At 39.7% G+C, this 17338-nt stretch overlaps 2 protein-coding genes across 5 annotated transcripts in view; one reads left to right on the forward strand and one right to left on the reverse strand.

Moving 5' to 3' along the window:
• LOC117380927 (rho guanine nucleotide exchange factor 12) overlaps positions 1–12955 on the forward strand; it is a 53554-nt gene extending 40599 nt beyond the window's left edge. For 3 of the 4 annotated variants that reach the window (XM_033977759.2, XM_055226929.1, XM_055226931.1), the window contains 15 exons: positions 46–131; positions 847–972; positions 1924–2038; positions 2380–2480; positions 2753–2830; positions 3786–3861; positions 5436–5603; positions 6113–6200; positions 6876–6956; positions 7425–7510; positions 9189–9419; positions 10040–10372; positions 10922–11097; positions 11222–11294; positions 12421–12955. In XM_033977759.2, coding sequence (XP_033833650.1) covers positions 46–131; positions 847–972; positions 1924–2038; positions 2380–2480; positions 2753–2830; positions 3786–3861; positions 5436–5603; positions 6113–6200; positions 6876–6956; positions 7425–7510; positions 9189–9419; positions 10040–10372; positions 10922–11097; positions 11222–11294; positions 12421–12434 — 1832 coding nt within the window. In that variant the 3' untranslated portion in view covers positions 12435–12955. Of the gene's footprint in view, positions 1–45; positions 132–846; positions 973–1923; positions 2039–2379; positions 2481–2752; positions 2831–3785; positions 3862–5435; positions 5604–6112; positions 6201–6875; positions 6965–7424; positions 7511–9188; positions 9420–10039; positions 10373–10921; positions 11098–11221; positions 11295–12420 lie in introns of all 4 variants that reach the window. The other variant, XM_055226930.1, reaches the window with a different exon arrangement.
• A 1280-nt stretch (positions 12956–14235) lies between these two features.
• tlcd5b (TLC domain containing 5b) lies at positions 14236–15989 on the reverse strand. The gene is made up of 2 exons (XM_033977760.2): positions 15791–15989; positions 14236–14758 (listed from the first exon to the last, which is right to left on the reverse strand). The coding sequence occupies exons 1-2, from the start codon at positions 15981–15983 to the stop codon at positions 14247–14249; spliced, it is 705 nt and encodes a 234-aa protein (XP_033833651.2). The 5' UTR covers positions 15984–15989; the 3' UTR covers positions 14236–14246.
• Between the last annotated feature and the right edge of the window lie 1349 nt (positions 15990–17338).

Raw genomic sequence — 17338 nt, forward strand, 5'->3', positions numbered from 1 at the left:
CTGCTGTCTGTGTGTGCTTGTGTGTTAAACCTGTGTGTGTTCCAGCGGTTCTGTCGGAGCAGATGGCAGCGGTGAGGAGGAGGAGCGAGGGCCCAGTGGTGGGGTCCATAGGAGAGGACTTGCTCACATGGGTAAGAAGTGTCCATGGAGTCTTCAAAAGTATGCAAAGTTGAAAAACTCATTTAGCTGGAATTAAAGGCGCTACACTTATTTTTTTCATGTATTTGTTTTACCGCAGTGCAAATCTAATTATAAAGCATGTTAATGTCTGGTAATCAGGAAGTGCACTGTTAGCATGCTACTTGTTGTTAGTATTACTGTAAGGGTTGTGAAAAGCGCTTATAATTTCCTAATGAACAATTACCGGTAGGTTGCTCAGAATGCATAAGGTAAGTGAGGAATAACTTTAGACCATTCCAAATCATTTAAAATGATATTCAGTTTTTCGCTTTTTTTTGCCTTTAAACAGTTAATTTTTTAAATAAGTTTATGGGTATTAATTTTTGTTTAGTCTTATAATGAATTGCCTGTCATGGAACTGTAGAAACAATTTTATTAGATTCATTTTTCAGGCCTGGAGATACAAAATCCAGGCAAAAAAAGTAGGGAACCACTGTTCAACTTGTACTGACCAAAGAGTTTTGGCATCACAGTAATGCTAACAACAACACTTCCTGAACATTGGTACACTTAACAATTTGACTGCAAAAAATCCATTTTAGCTCTTAAATTGCCTTGACAGTTAAACATGTATATGTCAGTGTCATATTGACAATAGCCACCACGCTAATTAAAAACCTTTGTCAGCTCCCGAGCGGCTTTAACTTGTCTGTGTGGTGTGTGCAGTTCAGTGGAGCGGAGGAGCACAGGATAAAGCAGGCTGTGGCTCTGTTCTGCTCTAACTTGCCCTCAGCTCTGGAGCTCATCAAGACCCGACAGAAGAAGGACCAGAGGTTTGCCAGCTTCATGCAGGTCAGCACACACACACCCCCAACCCTCCCCCTCATCTGTGGGCTGTACACACTAGCCTTCCAATTCAATGTTTTCAATAATCATCACATCAGTAGTTAAACCATACATATTGTGCTTGCATTTGCTACATTGTTATAATCTATGACACCCATGCATCATTTTATAATTTGGACATTTTAAATCACAACATTCATCTAAAACAACTTAATAAAAGAAACAAGTCCGCTGACTTCTGCGTTAAAAACTGTGGTGCCCAGGGGGAGCAGACGTCGCTGTAAATGTCATCACAACAAATGGCCATGAGTTTGTATTCTGGACTCTAAACCCATTGGTATCAGAATTTGCCCTGAGAAAACCTGTATCAGTTGAGCTCTAATCTTCATCACACAGATGTTTAGGTTTGGTAAGAATACACTTTAATTTATGGTCCTATATTACATAAAATTGACTCTTGTGACCTTTAAGCCATGTTAGAATACTGTTACCTCATCAGAAATATACCCAGAGTTGCATATGTTTGATAAACCTTTATTATTAGCATTTTGAGCTTTGGAGATGTGGACAGACTCTTTTCCACCATGTTCTGTCATGAAGCAGTAGTTTTTAAGTTAACAGCTACCTTTTATCTTTAGTTCAATAAAGATTGTGAATTCCAGAGCAGAAATCATCCAAATACATCTAGTGAAGTTTTATGGAATTAAAAAAACACAGTGGAGCACTTCCTGTATTACCACATGACGTCACAAGGTGCAACAGAGTTTTTGAGAGAAGAATTCAACCTAAATGCAGGGTTTCTGTGTTAAAGGTGTGAATAAACCAAAACACAACTCTGGTTATATTTGATGAGGAAACAGCATTGTAACATAGATCAGGAAATGCTGTCGGGAAATAATGTAATATGAGCCCTTTAATTTGCCTAATTTTTGCCCAATCATTGCTGTGTGCGCCCAGGAGGCAGAGAGTAATCGCCTGTGCCGGCGGCTGCAGCTCAAAGACATCATCCCTGTGGAGATGCAGAGGCTCACCAAGTACCCCCTCCTACTGGACAACATTGCCAAGTACACCGGTAAACTACAAATATTCATCCACCCTGAAGGCCTAGACCAGACAGGGCAAACTAGGGCCCAGGGGCTCTGTGTTTCTTACCTGCTTCTTACTGTTTCTGAAGGCCTCTCCTAGTCTGTGCCTAATGTAAACCGGACTGTTCTGTTACATGCAGCAGGTATCCAAATATGTAACAGTTTCTCCAGATGTGTTATTGGAATTTGAGAGATTCGAGATTCAATTCATGACTCTTCAATCTTAGTTCCCGGGGTTACATGCATTTAATTTATCGGTTTAAATTGAACCAGCCCAGTTATCTGGTTTTCCTCGTTTCCTGCTCTAACATCTCATTTGGACTGCCAGATGACGTGGAGGAGAGGAGGAAAGTGAAGAGAGCTGCGGAATGCTGTAAGAAGATCCTGAACCACATCAACCAGGCGGTGAAAGAGGCGGAGAACAGACAGGTAAAGTCCCATTAGCTAAGTGTATCATCTAGGATACACTTTCAAGGAGCATTTTTATTTTTGTTTTAATTTTTATTTTTATTAACTGAATGTTATTTTATTTATGAAGTATGAAATTCAATTCCGTTCAATTAAAACAAGTTTCATTTTAGTTGTTCTATTGGCAATCAATTGTAGGTGTTGATGACTTTTAAAATAAAGTTGAGTGTGTTTGCTTTTGAGTTGAGAGTCTGACTCTTGTGTTGTTGTTGTTGTTATTGTTGTATTCACAGAGGCTAAAGGAGTACCAGAGGAGACTGGATCTGTCCTCTCTGAAGCCCAATGAGAATCCTGTGGTCCTTGAGGTCAAGGTACAGGTCACATGGAGTCACACACTCCACAGGAGGCTGTCCACCCTATTACCTACATAGGGCACTAAATAGTGGTCACACCGTTTGTTGTGCTGTTAATGGTCAGCAAGGATTTATTGTAGAAATCAGTTTTTACGTTCTGCTAAAGAATATGGGGCTATGTAGTGAGTGAGGGATTAAGGGGTTGGGGGGCCACGTTTGATACTATACACTAATAAATAAATCGTTGCTGTGTGAAATTGCTAGTGTTGACAGAGTCACGTGACCTACAGTGAGGAGAATGTAAGATGAGTGTCCGAATCGCTTGGTGAATTACTGCACTAAATAGTCCGCTAAAGGGTTCAGGACTATGTAGTGAATGAAAGGTTAGCCTGTAAGACTATAAAATTCTTATAGATTCTACTATTAAAAACAACAGTCGACATGTTGTTAATGAAAGGCCTTAAATAATAATACAGAGACATTTGTCTGTCTCAGTCTGGAGCTAATTTGAGTGAATTTTATATATTAATATTCACCCTATTAATACTCCTCTGGTCTATGCTTGATGCAGAATAACAGTATGTTTACAACACAACCATACACAATTATTCTGTTCATTTCAAATAAATTAAAGATTTTTAGAATCATTATTTTCACATTAGTAGTCTTGGTTGAACATGGACATTATTTGACAAAGCACAAATACAAAAAATCTTTAAAGTGTTTAATGAAAAGCACAGCATGAGTTCTTGAGTAGAGCTGTACAGTCAGAACATGGCTGCTGGAACTGGACATTTACTGAATGTTACGACAGGTTACCATTGCAATGATTCCTCTAGTTTTTAATTATACTTAAATAGATGTTTGTATACTGTATGAGGGTTTGCCTTTCAACATGACCCAAGCTCGTGGGCTCATTTGGTCTTGTGAACATACAGAGCAGTTCATTGAAATTCACTATTTTGTCCCACAGAATCTGGATCTGACCAAGAAGAAGCTTGTTCATGAGGGCCCACTGTCTTGGAAACTCACAAAAGACAAGGCCATTGGTATGAACATATATTTTTAACATATATTAAATCACACACATATACATACATATTGTTGTAACGGTGCGGGTTAAGACCAAAGTATGCGGACTCAGAGCGGGTTGACACTGTTTATTTACAAGTCTATGTGAAAACAGTCTTAAACAGTTCAGGTAACACACACACGAGGATCCAGGAAGCAGGAGGCAGGCAGGACGGACGGAGAGCGGGTCGGGAGCGGGAAGTCGGGGCTGGAGTGAAGACGGGAGCGAGGACGAGACAAGGACAGACAGGGCCAGCGTAGTCCAAGGAGCGGGACCCAGGGTAAGAGGCAGGCGGAACGCCAGAGACCAAGACAGGCAGAGCGGAGGGAGATGACTGTACCGGAGCGCAGAGGCAGGTGCAGGAGCGGGTGAAGGCAGTAGTCTGGAAAGGTGGCAAAATCCAAAATGAGAACAAGCAAGCGGGTAACAGGAATGCAAAAACAGAGCTGGAACATTCACGTTTTACACGCGGACGGTCTGGCTCCGAGTGTTGTCTGCCGAGTCTTCTTATACACAGCAGCAGGTGATGGTGATTGCGCTAATGCGCTCCAGGTGTGAGCAGAAGGAGTCAGAGACTCCGCTCAGCTCCAGACAGACAGGTGAGGGAGGGGGAGAGAGAGTACAGGAGGGCAGCACAAACAGACATCATGACACATATATATACATATATATACACACACATATACATTTAAACAACACAATACAATTATGCAAATACTTACTCTTTTGACCTTTTAATCAAGTTGTACTGTTGTCCCCTCGACAAAAACATACTTGGCATTGAATTTTGTTTATTCACATTTGTTTCATTAATCCATTAATATAAAGTCATCTTCTCTGGGCCGTAAAAACTGCAGAAGTCCAATGTAACATACAAACAAAGCATTTTTAAGTCCATAAATCATCACTGAACACATTCTATGGTCTATGTTTACTTCCTGATTGTTCATTCCTTTTGCTGAGATCAGAGTGAGCTCCAGCATCTAAATGCCGCATTGGAAACGACGATGTAGCCATAAACTATATTCCCCTTATTCCACAAGTTGCTGTGGGCACTGCTGTGGCTATTCAGGTTGTTTTATTTTGCATGGGGCTGCCGGTGTTGGCAGCAAAGAAATTCTATAGGGACTACAAAGCCTCCCAGAGAATTGGTACAGTGTTGACTTGTTGGTCACATAAACATTGAACATTTGACACAAATTAACCTACTTTATATCATATTTTAGCATAAAACTTTTCCCAAATTCTCCACTGAAAGCAATAACCGGAAGTGCCACCACAAATAAATCAGTTTAGTAGGACTTATGGCGAAAGTGGGTGGAGTGGAATAAGGTCAGTATTCCAAGTACATTATTTTAAGGTAGAAAATGTGAAATACTTATCCCAGTGTGGCCAAAAGCATGCCTAAAAGAGAATTAAAGCCACAAGACTGTAGAATATATGTTTTTAAAAGTTAAAAAATGTGTTAATGGTGTCCTATAGAAGTTATGCACTGACATTTTATTTGAAAAATGCTCCTCAGCATTCTTCTTCTGTCTCTCCCCTTCTCAGACATGTACACTCTGCTGCTGGAGGACATCATGGTGCTTCTGCAGAAACAGGACGAGCGTCTGGTCCTGAAGCTCCATGGGAAGAACCTGACCAGTGCAGTGGACCCAAAGCAGGTGTTCAGCCCAGTCATCAGACTGAGCACAGTGCTGGTGCGCCCGGTGGCCACAGGTCAGTCACACTACCACACCAAGATATAGATCCAGTGTGTGTTTTTTGTTTTTTTTATTGTGTGTCAATATTACAAGCTGTTCAGTTGATGCTTTAAAGGGCCTGTACCAGATCTGAGCAAAATATGTCTTGCCCCAGTACTAATATTGTATAAGCAGCTCTTGAGATCAAAATAAGTCTGCTGTGTACTGTCTGCATCAAATTAGGACGTGTTTTATTGTCCGATAATCAGGAAGTCCATGTTAGCATGCTAGTTTTTGTGGGCTTTACCGTCATGGCAAAATGCTCTGATCTTTTTATGAGTCGTGAAAAGTGCTTATAAACTCATCACGGTGAATAATTAGGATGTTCAAAATGCATAAGGTAACTGTTTAAAATGAACTAATTCTGTTTTTCATGTTTTCAAGACAATAAAAATCTGGTACAGCGCCTTTCTATTATTATTTTGTGTATTTTGAAAAAAGGCAAACACGATTAAAGATGCACATGTTAACTGTTGTGCTCTGTAGACCACCGGTCCTTCTTTGTCCTATCCATGTCTGATAACGTGGCTCAGATCTACGAGCTGACTGCACAGACCATCTCAGACCAGAGGACGTGAGTACACTTTACTCACACTGCCGCAAAATCCATCTGTGTTTTTGCAATAGTAGGCACTATCATCACTGTCATTTCACAGCAGAGAGGTAAAGTCCCTAGTATGATCTAAAGTGACAGGTTTTCATGTTTTTTTTATTTTGACTTGGTTTGTTGGGATAGTACCTATGCCAAATATTTATCATAGTTTTACATCATTTAAGAGGCAGGTTGTGGAAAAAATGCGAGATGGAAAGTACAAAAATGCAGGAACCACTACATTAAGTTCTAAAACTGAATACCTCTACCTATGTGATCAATACCAAAAACTCTATTCAAAATGGTTTTGCACTAGGAAGGCATTTTTCTTAACCTTCATTTAGCTAAGCAAATGTGTTGTAATTTATTTCTATTAATCCAGTCATAACTATTGTGCAATTTAGAGCGGTTTTGACCCTTGTTAATATTTATTAGTTATTAGGTAACAGTTATGGAATAACCTCTACATATGCCATATCAGCTGCTTGTGTCCAACCAGGAAGTAAAACTATAAGTGGCACCAAAATTAGGAAACTAGAAAAAGATTATTATTTTTTGGGTTAAATACAATTCTGTTAACTGCCTTTTACTGAAATTTATAGTCCAACTTGTCATATTGCACTTTAACTTATGTGTGTTGGCCTGTGTGTCCTGCAGGTGGCAGCGTCTGATCACTCAGTGTGCAGACTCCCTGAAGGCTCGGCTCCACAGCAGAGATGCAGCGGTCTCCCAGTCCGAGTGGGTCCCTCCTCTTGCTCATTTAGGCTTTAAGAACGACATTTTCGTGATTTTTTGTTTATTTTCATTCTCAGCCATGATACAACTGATTAGTTTTTATTTCGATTTTCTATCAACAAAAATGCCTCATTTACATAATCAACAATCTTCTTTGTCTTTTTTATACATTAGCAATGTAGGTTATTTTTAAATACAATACAGTAGGACATGTAAAAATAGCTTCATGTTTGTTTCACTTTTTCTTCTGCATTTATTTATCACTGATCAGAGAAGGAAAAATCATACTTGTACGAGACCACTGTTTTACATTTTTCTCAGTGGTTATGTGCAGTTTGAACTCTAAATTGTGTGATTATGTACAGCCATGTATTCCTTTGGTTTTATTTATGTCCCAATAGTGATTGTATATGTTATATTTAGGCTTTAAAAAAGGACATATTTTCATTAACTTTTACTATTGTGTTTCAGTGAACATAAAGCCAATGAGATCATCAGCAACGGCCTGGACAAGACCAAAGAGTCCTGTGTGACTAGTGAGGAGGACCAGTGCTCAGGTCAGCTTCAGAACATGAGACATCAGCTCAGACAATGCTCTACACCAGGGGTCACCAACCCTGTGCCCGCGGGCGCCATGTCGTCCCCAAGCCCCACATGAGTCGCCCGCAGACGGTTCTAAAAATAGCACAACTCACTAATGAGCTGCATCTAAAATTTAATTTTATTCTGTTGCTATTTTTTTATCACTCTTGCGTTTATATAGATTTAAAAATGACAATATCTTAAACATATGTTCATTATACGTGAAGTTTAGATAAATTAAGGTAAACTTTGACCTACTCTCTTCAAAGGTCAGTATTGTGCGTGTGACAAAACCAGTGCTCCGCTCGCGAGCGCTGTGAGGATGTGCTGAAAGCAGTTTCTTCCTCCAAAACATGGTAGAAAATAAAGAGATCACTTTCACAACGATTTAAGACTGTAAAAGAAACCTGCGCGTATCTCATCTGCGGAGCGACTGTGGTGACGGCAAAGCAGCACAATGTGGAGGGACATTTCACTACGTCTCACAAAGCTCCACACTAACTACCCACGGGGACGCACACTCCCCATGGGGACGCACACTATGGGCGGAACAAGCCTAGAGCTAAACGCAGCTTTGGGTAAACAACAGGCTTTTTTCACGACACCAGTGAAAAAGTCACACAACGCAACCGAGATTTATTTAAAAATATGTAAGCTTATTTTTCTTTAACATTACATAATTGATAACTTTATGAAACATGGTGCAATGTATATTATTTATGTTTTGTTAAAAAGGTTTGTCAATGGATAGTGAAAATGGGACACTTTTCTTATGAGATGTAGTGATGTAAGTGTCATTTGGAAATTTTACAATTACTAAGATTAGTAAAGTTAAAGTGCTGAATATTTATCTGTTTCCCTCCTTGCTCATTGTTGATAATTATTTTGAGAAATCATTAATGTGATCAGTGTCTTGCAACGTGATCAGTGTGTTCACATAGATGATTATCATTTATCATTATTAATAATGTATAACTAAAGGCAAACTGAGAAAATGTGTTATTTCAGAAGAGCGTCTCAAACTGGTAGCCCTTCATATGACTCAGTGCCCATAAAGTAGCTCTCAGGTTAAAAAAGGTTGGTGACCCCTGCTCTACACTGACTGTAGATGAACACACATGGCACACAACCCAGTCCTCTGATGATCTGTACTGTACATTCTTCAGGCTTTTTAAATTATGTCAGACATCCCTGGTTCTTAGTCATTTATTTAAACAGCAAATCATTTAGCTGGCCCCAGTCAGCAAATATAACCTGCTGATCTTTTTCACATCAAAGTGAAACTAAAGATTTTTTTGCTTCTGAATTTGCAGCTCTCTACTCAAAAATACCAAAATCTAAGTTTGTGCTTCAGTCGCAATTTCAGGTAGTTGGTAGACACACATACACCAAAATCTGATTATGTCTGATTTCTGGACCTTTAAGATTATTTAAATGAGATGCCAACCACAACATCTGATGTGAGTACTTAGAGAGACTAGGAGTCGAAAGAAATTATGATGATTTTGCTTTTTATATTTGATTTTAATAACACAAAAATCCAGTATTGTTGAGAGAGCATGGAACTGCAGCCAATGAGACTCATGTTGAAAAAGTCCAATGTTTTCTATATAAAGAAATATTGTATATTGACCAAGTCAACTTGCTTCACAGAGCTACCCTGTGCAGAGACCTCCAGTCCTTTATCTGGGGGGAGTTGTCTGGAGGAGCAGGAGCACCCAGAGGAGCAGGAGGTGGACGAGGCCGAGCTGGAGGCCTTCCTGGACGGGCAGTTAGCAGAGCGTCTGGACCAAGAGAGCCAGGATAGCCCAGAGAGCCCGGTCCAAACCAGCTCACATGACCTGAGCATAAGCGCGTCTAAGGCTGAAGATGCTCTGCGCACATGTGAGTTTCACACAACAGCAGTACACTACAAAGTCGACACTGTGTGTGTGTGTATATATATATGTATATGTGTATGTGTGTATATATATACATATATATATATGTATGTATGTATATATATGTATATATGTATGTATGTATATATATGTATATATGTATGTATGTATATATATGTATATATGTATGTATGTATATATATGTATATATGTATGTATGTATATATATGTGTATATATATATATATATATATATATATATATACACACACACACACACACACCCCCACACACACACACACACACACACACACACACACACACACACACACACACACACACACCCGCAAGGTGAGGATGTTTAAGTTTGCTGGTATGCATTAGCTTGCTTGTTGTTGTTGTTAGCAAGGCAAAACTCTGCACTTGTCTCTGAAAGTTGTGAAAAGTGGTCCTGGTTTGATGCTTGTTCAGTCCTGGGCATAGAGCACTTCATCTTAGTCAAGTCTCCAGAACTACAACACAAAGTGTTTTGCTTAAGTGTTTTACACAAAAAATGGATCTTACCAATGTGGAGGCCACTGTCAATATAATGAATAATAATATTTTTGTAATATCTGTGTTGCAGTGTCCATGCTGAAGCAGTTGTTGTTGAACCATATGATTAGAGCCACTGAGGAAGACAGACATGAGACTATGGAGGACAACCACACAGAGGGTACAGACCCCCCAACAGAGGACCCACCTGCAGAGGCCTTCCAAATGGACACATTGGTAAACCTCCACAGACATGACCCACCTCCTTCCCCCTGCACAGAGGACACTCCCTTAGGGACCTGGAGCTGTGCTGTTTCCTCAGACGCCCCAGCAGAGAGCTCAGAGGAGCCCCCTAGACTATGGGACCAGAGCTCTGACACTGTGGAGAGAGAAGCAGAAGCAGCAGACCAGCAGCACCACAACGGTGAGGAATAGTGTGCGGTAGTGATGGACAGTAGTGACGTGCGGGTTGTCTTGTGGTCACCCGCATGTCAGGGCAGGTCGTTTCATAGCAGGGCAGATTAGGGTGGGCTATGAAAGATTGGGGTCTGTCTCACATGACTGGTACACGTGTATCAACCAAATTCAAATCGTCTTTGCCCCAAAACCTGTCAAACACAGATAAGCAACATATCATCTCATGAGCATTTGATTTTCAGGCATAAGGAAATGTGTTATTCATAAGTTATTTGCTTTTTGCAGCACAAATAAATACAATGAAGCTCTGGTAGTTTTGAGGAGTATGTCCTAAATTTTTTCACTGGGGTGACACCAGGGCAGTTTTAGGGCAATCATTTTAATAAAAACACTTACATTTCAAAGTTTCCGTTTACTATCCCAATATTCTGCCTCAGCCCCTCTGAGTTGAGTGGCACCCGAGATGTGATTATTTTTAAAATTGATACTACTCAAATGCGTTTTGATACTTGCTTTATTATCCTAATCCTTGTAAGCTCCTTGTGTTGTCTCACAGGCTTTATGGTTCTGGACTTGTGTGATGGACCAGAGGACAGCTTTGAGGACGATGTGGGCATCGACATGAGCAAGCTGCTGTCCTCCTCCTCACAGACAGGGAGTGCAGGGCCCAACCTCAGCAGACAACTCATGACCCACCTGCGGCTGCTGCAGGCCGATCTGCACTACTTAAAGGTACTTTGTTCTGGTTATAAGATGTGTGTGTCTGTGTGTCTGTGTGTCTGTGTGTCTGTGTGTCTGTGTGTCTGTGTGTCTGTGTGTCTGTGGTGACTCCAGTGGTGATATTTGTGTGTTTCAGGAGGTGGAGCAGAAGTACAGGCAGCTGCAGCACAGCCTCAGTGACACCACCACAGACTCAGACGACTACACTGGTACACACTCTACTACTCTACCCTATTAATGCAAAACAGGAATATCCCATGACATAGATGGTATATATAGATGGACATATCGAGCCCACTAGCCATTAAATAAGAAGTAAGCATGGATGCAAATCTGGTTTCATTTGGCTTCTATTGAAAAAACATTACCCTTCTCTGTAACTGCTGCTGTCAGGCTCATCATTGAGACCTTAAAATGTCTCTTTAAACCATGATATAATAAGATCTAGAAGATAAGCCAAAGATGAAGTTGTATTGTTTTCAATGGCCTGTGCTCATTGGTGCGAAATGCAAAAAAATATTTTTCGTCCGCATTACCTCCTGAATACTTGTCCAGCATCACCCAATGTGTGATGTCAGAAATGTGCACTATGTGATCAGTTCTGACTAATCAGAGTGATAGGAGCCAGAGTGGCGCTAGCATGGGCTCAGAGCTGGGCTAGGCTGAATCTTACAAAGTTGAGGTTTAGGCGCTTTGAGGATTTCAACATTTTAAATATTCATGTGTGAAAATACAGAAGAATGCCTACAAAATTGCCCCTTTGTGAAAGCTGTAGGTGCCCTGTCAACCAAACATGGACAATTTGAATTCACATAAAAGCATTGCTCTCTATGAGAGAATTCTTTCCGGGCCCAATTTCCAGGAGCTGCTATATCTATGGAGCGGCCACTAGCTCTTCCTGGGACAGAAGGGGAATGTCTTATCCAGTTTTTATTATAGATCCATGGTTTTAACTGCTCTACATGATTCTGGGGTTTTAATTCACTATTATTTAACTTTGTTCATAAAATTTATAAATATGAACAATAATATCAGACCAATCAAATGCCTTCTTTCCCAGTGGTCAGCTCCTGCTAGTGCAACGAGTACACTCGACACCCTCGCTCCTGATTGGCTCTTTGGTTGTGCACTCAAATGTCCAAATGTGATCCCTGTTTGCAAATTACCCACTATAACTATTAGCCTCAATTGGCTTAATTTAGTTGCAACTGAACACTATGGGTGATTTCATTCCACTTCTATATACTAGTCTATGCTCAATATTTTTTTGGGAGTATCCTGAAAACAATATTCAGGCAATCCTTTTTCACTAAATGTATTTCTGTCTTCTTTTAGATTCGGTCATTTGAGCATTCCCACCCATGGACACAAAAGTGGCCAACAGAGTCAAACACTGGATACATCCACACACCACCAGGGGGCAGCACATCAGGACACCTCACCACTCCACAATTCCACAATTTTTATTCAAATCTCACGATTATGAGAGTGACTTTCTGAAGTTGGACTTGCCGAGCATAGTACAACCAAATCATGGATACAGTCAAAAATCAGCAATCATCCTTTTGACATTCCTGGATTTATACAGCATTCCGATCACTTTGTCTGTAAGAAACTGGCCGCGAGACTGCACACGAGCTGAGGACATGTGGTAAAACTGTACACATTCTGTAAACAGTGAGAAAATATGAGTTATTGTAGAGAGCAGCACATATATATATATATTATAAACCTTAGAATTATTTTGTAATGCATTTGCTTTTAACACTTTGAATACTGAATCTTCCACTCATGTATTTGATTTAAAGTATATGAAGTTATTGTATTAACCCTGCTGACACATGCTGACACAGAGGTTATTAAAAAGAAAAATGACAACAATGAGTTTATTTATTTTTTTATTGTTTTATTTTATTTCAATCCATACATCACTGCAAGTAAGGACTCCTACATTATGAATAATACTTAAAGCCACAGTGCATAGCGTTTCTAGTTAAAAAATAGAGTAAAATAAAAAAAAAAATGGTTGTGTTTTCATTGAAAACTGTATAAAAACATGTGTCCTTACAGTGAGCAGGCTTGCATTTCCATAAACCTGACTTTCCCCCTGCTTATCTTTATGGAAATATTGTTTCTTTGGCTATAATATTCCACAGTATGGCATAAAACTTATCTAGTACAGTTTTAACGTTCCATGGAATCATGCAGCTGATGTGCTACCTCCAGAAAGTTACATACTGTACCTTTAAAGGGTCTCTGCAAGATTTTTATTTTAAATTTTATAAACTTGGAACATGTCCCCAGATGTAAACATGTTCAAATCAAATATAACTTTTACTGATAATGCTGATTTACTCTTAATTACAAAAACATTGGACTTGATCCATAGCAAAAGCCAAAGTTAACTCTGACAGAGGGATTACACAGACATTGGACACTATCACTAAGTTTTTTTATTGTATAATTTGGTGTTTTGATTCTCAAGTTTCAATGCTGAAATCCAGTTGGTTTAAATCTAAAGGTCTCTCGTTAATCAGTGAGTGCAGTCTCTGCAGCTCAGTGAATGCTTTCTGGAGTTTCTGAGTTTTCATATGAGGCATGTCCTGTCTATATACTGAGAATAAGAAAAATGTTTCTGTAATTCTGCAGAGCTCAAAACACTGCCCCCTCTGGCCAATGTCAGAAAGTTGTTTTCTATGAAGCTTTTCCACAGTTCTAAAAATTCTACCACTCACAATGTTGATGCAAGCTGCCATTATTTTTTAGCTTAATACTTAATACTTCTTCACTCTTCACTCAGCCACAACTGTGACTGAAAAATCAGTTCATATTACTTTTCAAAAAATAAATGCACATTTAGATATTTAGTTTGTGACTATTTTTATTTCAGCTCACCTGTTGTAGTTCTAGCTAAGTCAGTCCTTTTTGGTCATTGTGTCAAAACAAAGCTCTGATTAAGTTCCGACAGTTTGCATCACACCCCCAGAGAATGTGGATGACATCAGCTGTAAAGTATCAATTCATAGGTTTCAGCATCCAGTTTATCTGTGATATTTTGAGAACTTTTAACCATTCAAAAAAATACAATATTTAGTCTTTAATTATTTGCCATGGCAACAATTCTAGACTGTCATCCCTCTGAAACATGTACTTGTGTTCAGTCAGTCTTGGCTCTCTCTCAGAGTCCTCTCCTTCCACCTCCTATACTTCATCTTGCTCTTCTTGTATCCAAAGCGTGCGATGTCCACCATGAAGACCCATGCCAACACGTACATGACCACGCCCCCCAGCTTCATGAGCAGGGCGGGGCGCGGGGAGGTGAGCTGACAGTAAAACATGGCTGTGCCTACACCCACTCGCACCCCGGCGAACAGCGAGATGAAAAGCACATCCACCAAGTCGCCCAGCACAGTCTCGTACAGGCCCACCTGGCGCAGGAACCAGCGCGCCTGGAGCAGAGGGTTGGTTAGCTCGCTGCCAAAAATCACCCCACAAGTCTCACAGCCGGACGAGCCCAGCCACAGAGTCAGCAGGATGCCCAGGATGCTAGCGGCGTGGTGGGCTAGCATGACGGGCCCCTCGCTGCGGTGGAGCAGGCACCAGGACAGGTCGAACAGGAAGTAGCCCAAACACACGCAGAGAGACAGCACCTGCAGCTCTGTGTTCTCTGAGCCTGGGGCAGAGACATGAGTTTGAGGAGATTTACATAGTGTGCCTTTAAATGTACATATCGCATGTACATCAAATGCAAATTAAAAACCGGATTATAATCTAATTTCTGGACCATTTAAGAGCATTTAAATGGCATGCAATCTGCAAAGTCTGTTGAGAGTAATCAGAGGAACCATGATCAGAAAGAAATCTGATGATTTTGCTGTTTACATGTCACTTTAATAATCTTATAACTCCAGGAATCTGATAATAAGCAAACTTTTAGAAGTTTGGAGATATCCAGTCTTTAGATATTAAAGGAACTGTAGGTAGCCTCCAAAATTCACTCACTGAGCTGCAGAGGCTGCATTAGCAGTGGTTAATGATTGGGTTTAGGTAGTGAGCGGGTCCTTTTAGGTTTAAACCAACTGGATTTCAACATGGACACTGGCAACTCAAATGAGAGACTCATGTGAGGCTCATTCTGCTCTCTGATTGGATAAATCATCTTGAGAAAATTCAAATTACAGTTGTTACCAGTAAAAGGTATATTTGATTTGAACATGTTTACCTGGGGACACAGATAGGTCAAGTTTTTGGTATTTAAAATCTAAATCTTGCGTATAGTTCCTTTAAGTAACCCTGTTATTTCCTTACATTTACGCACTGCTCACTATCTTTGTCAGAATTACTTTGAAAAAGATTTCAATGGGACTTTCCTGTTGAAATAAAGGTTAAAAAAATATAGTTTTTAAAATGCTCTGTGGAAATCCAGCTAGGTGGTCGAAATGTGCTGGAGTCCCCTTTTGTAATAGTACTTTTAATGCTTATATGTTTGAGTGCCTCACTCTGTTGCCCACCCACAGTACAAAGTAAGGGCCTCATTTTACTAGATAAAAACAAAAAAAAAATAATAATAATAAATTTGAAGAAATTGCACTCAGAATAGCAGTTTTCTTGACACTGAATATATCATCTTATGTTTGTGTGAAATACCTGTATTTGTGAATGATTGAATGTTTAGTGAAACAGTAGTTCCTGGTTGTGGTCTGACCTGCGTGTGTGAGGGGCCAGGGGCCATCGATGAAGACCACATAGGCGGTCAGCAGCACGATGAGGATCCCATGAGACAGAGTGACCAGGCGGCAGTTCCACTCTGCACTGCGCTCCCTGAATGCAGCACACAGCAGCAGGTAAAGGGTTAACCAGCCCAATACACTGCAGAGGACAGTACACAACACCAACATGGCCACTGCAACACAAGTACAGACTAGTGTTGGCAACAGTATCAAAAATCACTAATACTAATCAATATTAAAACCAGGTTTGTAATGATATCCAAAATTTCTCGGTACAATTTATTCACAATATACATCTCACTGTATGATATTTTTTGCAATATTTTGTAGAGGCCAAAAAAAATAATATGCTACTTTTTTCTTCTAAAATGCCTCGACAAGCCTGTGGTTCTTTCATAATCCAGAATTAAGTTTTAAAAGTACTTAACAGTTATTTCTTCATGTAGTCTACACTGAAAAGAGCAAAGGATCTTGGTCTATGTAGTTCCCTGTTTTTAAGGAATTTCTGCACCATAGCAATGCATTTAAAGGGCCCATATTGCGCTAGATCTGTGTTATAATGTTGTTTCCTTTTGTATCGATTAATCCACGTTTAACACACAAATCCTGCATATTTAGGCATCTCTCAAATAGAAACCACTCTGTTTTACCTTGTGATGATTGCAAATCTTTTAAAACAAACTAGTTCTGTAAAAATCAGGTACAGCACTTAAAAAAAAAATACAAGCAAATTTATTTCAAACTGTGTTGTATTCCATAAATAAAGCCCCTCAGCAGAAAAATTATTGCTGGAGGATTCACCCCTGCTTGTCTCCATGGTGACAATATTGCTTTGCCTGCAATGTTCCACAGAATAGCATTAAATGTACATACCTTGCTTTTATTCAATTACAGTTTATTTGAATTGCTAGTAGGGTTGTCAAAAGTATGGAAAATCAGAAACTAATCGTTACTTACGTAAATTTGCATTGAAACTAGATACTCATTTGAGCAAGTATTGATGCTAAAAAGTCACATTCACAGGACAGAAATGAATCTTTCCTGAATAGCTTTAGAATGATTTTGAGCTGTATTGGAACAAGTATAAAACCACATAAACTACTATACGCTCATGGACCACTATGTAACCTATCTGGATTACTGAGGGATCACACAGAAATAAGGCCACATGGTAATATAAAAGAAAGTACTACCAAGTCACATTCTATTTGCTAAATAAAGAGTATTTTTACACTAATTACTTTCACAGTTTCCTCTCCACAGTTATGACCTGTAACATGGCCTAGGGATTTCACCTCTTTTTTTCATGGAGATAGGTAAGTTTAATTCTATACTGGGGAACATTTCATGCAAAGCATCAACATCTCCATGGAAACAAGCAGATGGCAAACCCTCCCTCAAAGACGTTACACAGTGTGTCTTTAAGTAATCATATTGTAATGTTATCAGCTTTATCAGCCCAATACTAACCACTCAGCTCTGGTTCATGGGTCCGTCCTCCAACAGCAGTGCCCGGTCCGAGT

This window comes from Periophthalmus magnuspinnatus, chromosome 14 (genome assembly GCF_009829125.3).
Source record: "Periophthalmus magnuspinnatus isolate fPerMag1 chromosome 14, fPerMag1.2.pri, whole genome shotgun sequence".
NCBI lineage: Eukaryota > Metazoa > Chordata > Actinopteri > Gobiiformes > Gobiidae > Periophthalmus > Periophthalmus magnuspinnatus.

Coding starts and splice junctions, on each gene's coding strand:
- tlcd5b (XM_033977760.2), bottom strand. CDS start 15,983: ATGTTGGTGTTGTGTACTGTCCTCTGCAGTGTATTGGGCTGGTTAACC. Junction 14,759..15,790: donor CTGGCCCCTCACACACGCAG/GTCAGACCACAA, acceptor TCTCTGCCCCAG/GCTCAGAGAACACAGAGCTG.